Raw genomic sequence first — 8,301 nt, 5'->3', positions numbered from 1 at the left:
TTTTTAGTACACTTCTAAGCAAGTTAGGATTTTCTGCTTTTCACCACGTGAAAAAGCATCTCATCTTCCATCCGAATCAACCAAAAAGTGAAAATTGATTTTTTGACACCTAAGCCCCCTTTCCGTAGACCAGGTCACATATGTGTATGTAATATCACTTTCGCCATTCATGCACACTTCAAATCACTTAGACCCAAATTTATGTATGTGTGTATGTATGTTAGTGGCCATATCACTCTCATTTCTACTCATAGAATTATTGAATATTGTTTCAAGAGGAAATTTGATTAGGTGACGTCATTAAGGTACATACATACATATGTATACACATATACAGCCACTTAAAGACACGGCTACTTCATACCCGAACAAGCCGAATGCTAAGCATTGCAACCATCGAATTTGCATTGGCCTACAACAATAAAGTGCATATATATAGTAAAATACCTCAGTAAATATCGAATGGGAATGAGTGCTTTTATATGGATGTAGGTATGTTTACTGGGTGAGTAGCAGTGTTGCTGATGTTTGATGTCGAAAGAGGAGCATGACTTTGTCAGCCAAAGCAGAGTGTACTTCATTTATCGAGTCGACACAAGAACAAAGGCCAATAGGACTAAAAATGTCGATTTCAATATATACGTATATATATATATATCTAGGTACATATGTATGCTTGTATCTACATAATAAGTGTGTGTATGCATGTAAAGTGAATATTTTGTTTTAAAATTAGATTTATATTGTACTATCATCAGAATCATATTGGTTCTTTTTTAAGTGATCTGAAGCGAAAGTGTGGTAAAAAAACAAAGGCGTTGCATGGGAAGTGGTAAGCAGGGGGTGGACAGAACAAAATTATGGGGTGTTAAATGTGCGGTAATGGCTGTGACAGCGTTGATGGACGGAAAAAGGAAATTAGGCTGTCCTGGCATCACAAAAGATAAAATCAGGAGGAATATGGGAGGAGTGAATAATAGCTGAGCTTGACTAGAAAAAAGTATGAAGTTGAAAAAGTTGAAGTTGTTATAATGGAATAAATAAAAGTTTTTTAATATTATTTTGCAGTGTATGTTTATATTATGCTGCTCTTGAAAAAGCTATTTTATTATAAGTGCTGGAAATGACATTTATATCAATCGTTTGTCTGTGTTGGTGATTATAAAAGTTGTATTGTATGCTTTTCTTTATTTAATTACTAATACATAACCTACGGGAAGTGTGTCTTTTGTTTTAGGTATTTTTAAATACATTACTAAGTATGTGAGAACACCGAATTTGATTGTTGTTTTGTATTTGATTTTGACGAAGGACTGAAAACCTTGCGTGCGCTCATTAAATAAATAAATAAATATTTTTCGGTTACACATTTGCTAATTGGCATCTCCTTTTTACACTCATATACCCATTATTGGGATACTCCAAAAAATAAAAAAAATCGCTAACTTATTATTTGAGATAGTTTTATTTGGATAATGGAAGACGATGTCTTTGGAGACGATCCAATATACAATACATTCTTAGTAGGTAGATATGTCGACTATAATTCATATGAAATTCCAATTTCTGAACGCTTGTCAATAGCATTATCAATCTTGATAATTTATCAAGAAATGAGCTTTCGATTTCTGTGCTAGAATTGAATTCTTGATACATAATAAAAAAAATACTAATTATAAAATGTTTTTATTTTATCAAGTGCACTGAATCGGGCTGTAATTTTTCCAGCGTTCAGCCTATTAATCGGCTGTTGGCTAAGGTTGCGAGTTAGACCATCTACTTTATGATCCTTCTGACGAATAAAATGACAGGGAACGAGCTATCCTTGAATGACTTAAAATGCTTGAAGAACAGTCTTCCGGACAGAGTGTTTTTTCCTTACATTGTCATCAAGCCAACATGGCCAATACTAATATTATTAAACAGAAGAATTAAAATGAATAGTATGCTTTTGTTGATTCAATCTATGTAGCCTATTCAAGTGAATTAAAGAAGCACATTTCGGGAGTAGTTTGATAAAGTCGACATATTTAAAAACCAATGAAAAAAAGTATTTTTTTATTTTTACCACTTTTCTCAGAAATTACACTGTTCTGAAGTCGGCTGGGGAATTTATGAAACAAAGTTTTTCTAAAAGTCTGCATTGTATGTATATAAGAAAGTAATTTCTCAGTTTTCCCACGTTGCATTTTCAATTTGAAGACAATTAAAAATAATTTAATTTAAACATTTTAAAACAATTCAAAAGAATTTTTAATGCAAATATTTATAACATCAAAAGACCTTTCTGGGATTTTTTTTGGTCCGAAGAATCTGAATCTGCAATTTATTTTTACCAAAGACGACCGCTGGATCAAATCTTTTGCGTTTTGGGAGCGAACAAAAATGAAGAAACATTGTTTGCACTTTTCCTTTATGTTCCTTCCATGTTTTATGCATCATGGCGCACCCAGCGGCCATTTTTGGCAAAAATTAATTGCAAATTCAGAAGGGTCTTTTGATGTTATAAATATTTGCATTCAAAATTACTTTTAATTGTTTTAAATGCTGCTCTGCGATCACCAACTTCAAATTAAAAAAAAAAAAACGCTTAAAATCGCCAACCTAGAAAACTGAGAAATTATTTTCTTATATACATACATACAATCCAGACTTTCAGAAAAACTTGGTTTCATCAATTCTACAGAAAAGTACTGAAAATGTCCTACAGTGTTATCATTCTGTAAAATAAAGCTTCTCCGATGACCACAAGTCCAGGTATAAGCTCGGACCTTGAACATAAAACAGATGCGCCAATGCAAGTGAAGCACTTAATAAACGGTGTGAATGATGATATGCTCTCATTTTGCTAAGAGCTAAACATATATTTTAGCCCGTTGTACATATTTATAACGTTCAATCACAAAACTAAATGTTTCTCCTTAGAGATACTAGATGGACACACCTTCATAATTACGCGCTTATCTAAATAAATATGTATATGTACTTACATACTTAAATTTATACAAGCCCTTAAGCATGGTAGCCTGTAAATATTTTTAACAAGTTTTGTATTGCTCATGCATACACATCGCACACGATCTTCGAAAGTGACACAACTCAAAATTACCCGTTCGACAGAAAAGGCGAGAAACTATTTCTTAGCACATGCTAATCATATTGGCACCATAGGTTTTTTCAACAAATTATAACAAAAATTTGCTCCAGCCTTTGCTGGAAGGTAAAAGGTAAAAGCTCTGTGTACATATTTAGTACATAATTTCAAAAATGCCAAATTTTGAGTTGTGTCACTTTTGAAGATCTTCTGCGATATGTAAATTCCTATGTATTGAACATACACACATATTTTTACTTTTTAATTATGGATGTAATAGCCGCATGGACAGTGTAATGAGATTTATGTTAGTATGTACATAAAGTCCTTGTATATTAGAAGTTAATGAAAATATTTCTTAAGCGGCTAATTGTAAAAAACTACAATGAGGCTAAAATTTTGCTACTGGAGCCGATGGGAATTCAATTTAAGCGCATAAAAATAATAAAAACACTTCTAAGTGAATGAAGTCAAAAGAAGATTAGGTTAAGCCCTAAAGCCTAATTCTTTGGACGTATGTTGTAAAAGGAGAATTGAAATAATGAATCGAACGCATTCATTTCCTTTTCAAGAGGACGTCACATCAAAAAGTTGCTTCTATATTACCGATAATTATTTGATGCTTTAAATAGACATTTAGACATTAGGGCGGAGTAATTTATTCGGAGCAAAATTTTGTAAGAAAGTACATATAGATATACCAAAAATGACGTTTGAGCCACCCAATTTTCAAAAGAAAAGGCAGTATTTTGTAACTTCTTTGGTCGAAATTACAGCCTTTGCCGACGACAACATCTCTGATTGCGATTTTATTACTCTATCGGGCGTCTTCGTCTTGCTTTTCATATATTACGTTGCACGGGTCTCAGTTGCATTTAAACCGGCTAGAATGATGCCGCCGGACTAAGTTTTGAAGCATTTCTCTGCAGACAAATCGTTCGTGTTGCCTATCGTTCGTTACAGAATGAGGCTGTTAATTTTCCATTATGTCAAAAAATGGCATACATTTATGAGAAATTGTGTCCTTTCTGAATTTCTATGAAGATATCTTGCTGATAAATAAAAACCGAAAATTTGTTGAAAATTAATATTTAGTAAATTCTATTACTTATCTATATTTATAGGCGCTTTTCTCGTGCCATATTGTATTATGTTACTGGTCGGTGGTATACCGTTATTTTACATGGAACTAGCATTAGGCCAACATAACCGTAAAGGTGCCATTACTTGTTGGGGGCGTTTGGTGCCTCTATTTAAAGGTACGTTAATTTTAATGCGATAAAAGTATCACACTTTGTCAACTAACTTTTTTTTATTTTCTATCAATCAATATCTATAGGAATCGGCTATGCTGTGGTGCTTATTGCTTTCTATGTTGATTTCTACTACAATGTTATTATCGCTTGGAGCTTACGTTTCTTCTTTGCTTCGTTTACAAATGATTTACCTTGGACGTCGTGTACAAACCCATGGAACTCCGACTACTGCAAACCGGTATACAAATTACGGATAGTTTTTTAATTCATATTTTATAACTTTGATTACACCTTATGTCTGGGTTTTATGCAGTTCGAAGCTCAACAAAATTCGATACCTCCCATGCAGCCTACAATCAAACCACAAAACACTACTATGAATATCACCGATTTTTCATTTCAAAATGAATCGACATTCAGCTACAACGAAAATCGAAGTTTAGAAGTTGCAACGACCACAGAGCGATTTCACTCAGCTGCATCGGAATACTTCAAGTAAGGAAAAAACATCTTAAATGGCTGACTTTAAAATTTTCTTGGTAGTCCTATTTAAAACTATTTATGTATTCCATACTAATATGTTTTTGAGTAAATATTTCAAATGTTTTGAAATTTTCGATATTTTTTTCATTTCAAGCCGCTATATACTGGAACTAAACCGAAGCACAGGCTTAGATGATCTTGGTCCCATCAAACTGGATATGGCCCTTTGCCTGTTGGTTGTCTATATTATCTGCTATTTTTCACTGTGGAAGGGAATAAGCACATCGGGGAAGGTTGTATGGTTTACGGCACTCTTTCCTTATGTCGTGCTGTTGATACTCTTCATACGTGGCATAACACTGCCTGGCTCCGCCATGGGTATTCGATATTATTTGAATCCAAACTTCAGTGCCATTTACAAAGCAGAAGTGTGGGTCGATGCGGCGACTCAGGTGTTCTTCTCATTGGGACCGGGTTTTGGTGTGCTCTTGGCCTATGCGTCCTACAATAAATATCACAATAATGTTTATAAGTGAGTAGATTTTATATAAACAGACCTATAGTGCTTATCATAACTATACGACACTCAGATATTGACAACTTTTTATTCTATTATATTTTATAAAAAAATTTTTTATTCTTTAACATTTCTTATTCTTTATTCTTTATGAAACCAAGTTTTAATTTTTGTGCAATATTAAAAAAATTCAACAAACTTTCGTAAAGATTTTTGGTATACAGGTTTGTAGTCCATTCACTTATAGTAAATAAAGTGGAAGTTTAAAGTAGCTAAGACTTACTGTTGATTTTTGCAATTTCTTTTTTGTTGAATGTGCTGCTCATTTTCTCCATATAAAAAATCTTCGAATATATATACTTTGTGTGGAAGAAAATTACAGACACCATTAACTAAGATTGCCAAAACTCAAGAACAAGTCGCAGCTACTCTAAACTCGTATTTTGTTGTATCAAAACTACTTAAAAACTGCATTTTTTAAGTCTTCCTAAGAAATAATAATTATAATAAAAATCTTTAAACAATTACGAAAGTTTGTTGATTTTTATTTTAATATTGCACAAAGTTTGAAACCTGCACTAATATGCTTTTTAGTAAAGAATAAACTATAAGTTTACAAAAAATAATTTAAATTAAAAAATAATAAAATTACAAATACAATTTCATTAAAAACTTACAGGGATGCACTACTCACCAGCTGCATAAATTCTGCCACCAGTTTTATAGCTGGATTTGTGATATTTTCCGTGCTGGGCTATATGGCACACACATCGGGGCAGAATATTGAAGATGTCGCCACAGAGGGACCTGGACTGGTTTTTGTCGTCTATCCAGCGGCGATTGCAACAATGCCGGGCAGCACTTTTTGGGCGCTAATCTTTTTTATGATGCTACTGACGCTAGGTTTGGATAGTTCGGTAAATGATTTTATGTTGTACGAGTTACATATGTATGTACATATGTTTCTAAAGTTATATTTTGATTGCAGTTTGGCGGTTCTGAAGCCATCATAACAGCCTTGAGTGATGAATTCCCGAAGATCGGCAAGAATCGCGAAATTTTTGTTGCTCTTCTTTTTTCGCTATATTTCGTCGTGGGTTTGGCTAGTTGTACGCACGGCGGGTTCTATTTCTTTCAATTATTGGATCGTTATGCAGCGGGATATTCCATACTTATAGCTGTATTCTTTGAGTCGATAGCTGTTTCGTGGATTTACGGTGGGTCACTAAAGAAGATGCCTTTACTTTAAGCAGTGTTGGTCAGAAAGGGCAATTACCTTGGGGTTGCCTATAAACCGCTTGAAAAAGCTTGGAACGTCTATGCGGTTGACAACTCTGTGCAAAGTGGCCCTCCTTACATAGTATATTATTTCGCCTTCTTGTTTATGCGGATTTCAGTACAAAGTTTGCAATCGATTTTTATTTTTAACCTCTACACATTTTTCTATAGGCACAAATCGCTTCTGCGAAGATATAAAGGACATGATCGGCTTTCCACCGGGCATGTACTGGCAAATATGCTGGCGCTTTGTGGCGCCCCTATTTCTACTTTTCATCACAGTCTATGGCCTGATCGGCTATGAACCGCTTACATACGAAGATTACACCTATCCAGCCTGGGCCAATGCGTTGGGTTGGTGTATAGCGGGCTCTTCAGTTATAATGATACCCGCGGTGGCGATAATAATGATACTCAAAACGCCGGGTAGCCTGAGGCAGGTAAATAAACTTCTATCTGCATTTACAAAGGTCTGTTTATTTATGCGAATTAATTGCAGCGCTTGAAAATTCTCACCACACCTTGGCGAGATCAGCAAGTCTCCATCAATGGCGTTACGGCAGAGGCGACTCAGGTTCGACTCACAGATGCCAAAGAAGGTGCCGAAGTTTGAGATCAGCCATTTGCAAGATTTAAAATTTACTATGTGTAATATTTTTTGTTTTTTTTTGTGGAAATTTTCAGCGATTGAGTTGAAACGTTGTTTTTTTTTTGGGATCATAGAAAGTGTATATTTAATTGAAATTGGTTCACTAGATAATATCCATGTGAAATTTAGGGAATTAGTTTTTAAGTAATGCATAGACAAAATACAAATTTAGTAGTCAAATTAGAATGTAATTAAAATTTTGTACACTTATACAAATGCAAATTTCACAAACAACGTAATGTACTTAGGTTTCGCTGGCACATTAGTGTGAAAGCTGCACAGCAAGCATGCAACTACAAAGAATTAAAACAAAAAAAAAAAAAAAAAACAGAAACATACAAATATGCAATGCAAATGAAGTGAATAAAAAAGATATATTTAGTATATATATAATATATAGATAATTGCATTAGGGAGTACTTCGTAGACAGTGTGAGACCCCAACCACGAAATTGTGGCAAATTCTTGCTTCACAAAATTCCATATACGTAAGAGTTCTTGTATATTTATAAGAGCGAAGGTACCAAATGAAGTATTTATACAACCATGTATGTATGTATGTTTATTTGATGTGAAAGTTTTACAAAAAATGCAGTGTCAAAATTAGAAAATGTATATGTATTTAAAATGCTGTGTAGATAATATTAGATTTGCAAGAATGAAGCATTCCAAATTACAAGAATTGGATAACAAATTAATAATAATTTGCATTAAAAAACTAGGCATGTTTAAAATTAAAATGTTGACCCCAGAAGGCCCTAAATGTTTGTATAGTAAGTAAGTTGAGAAGTGCTTGTTAACAAATCTATGTATGTACATTGTACATTCAAACAATTTTTATTGCATTTAACTGTAAGAGTACGAGTCTTCAGAAAATACTCGTCCATTTATGTTTGTACATTGAAATGCGATTGTTGAAGCTTTAAAATGTCCCTCTTCGCAACAGACTTACTTGTTGTTATCCTCCTAGATAATCTAGAGTTTTGTACATAAAACTAAAAACTAGTTGAGAAAAATAATATTT

At 33.6% G+C, this 8,301-nt stretch overlaps 1 protein-coding gene across 1 annotated transcript in view; it reads left to right on the top strand.

Moving 5' to 3' along the window:
• Positions 1-7,584, top strand: part of DAT (Sodium-dependent dopamine transporter) — a 17,323-nt gene extending 9,739 nt beyond the window's left edge. Inside the window, exons 3-10 of the mRNA XM_017613737.1 lie at positions 4,219-4,353; positions 4,434-4,588; positions 4,664-4,845; positions 4,988-5,365; positions 6,030-6,267; positions 6,339-6,567; positions 6,800-7,068; positions 7,128-7,584. Coding sequence (XP_017469226.1) covers positions 4,219-4,353; positions 4,434-4,588; positions 4,664-4,845; positions 4,988-5,365; positions 6,030-6,267; positions 6,339-6,567; positions 6,800-7,068; positions 7,128-7,241 — 1,700 coding nt within the window. The 3' untranslated portion in view covers positions 7,242-7,584. The remainder of the gene's footprint in view (positions 1-4,218; positions 4,354-4,433; positions 4,589-4,663; positions 4,846-4,987; positions 5,366-6,029; positions 6,268-6,338; positions 6,568-6,799; positions 7,069-7,127) is intronic.
• Positions 7,585-8,301: the final 717 nt, after the last annotated feature.

This window comes from Rhagoletis zephyria, unplaced genomic scaffold (genome assembly GCF_001687245.7).
Source record: "Rhagoletis zephyria isolate East Lansing unplaced genomic scaffold, Rhagoletis_zephyria_1.1 Rzeph_scaffold_00018, whole genome shotgun sequence".
Lineage (NCBI taxonomy): Eukaryota > Metazoa > Arthropoda > Insecta > Diptera > Tephritidae > Rhagoletis > Rhagoletis zephyria.
The sequence above is the reverse complement of the archived record's forward strand: the minus strand, read 5'-3'. Positions and strand labels throughout refer to the sequence as shown.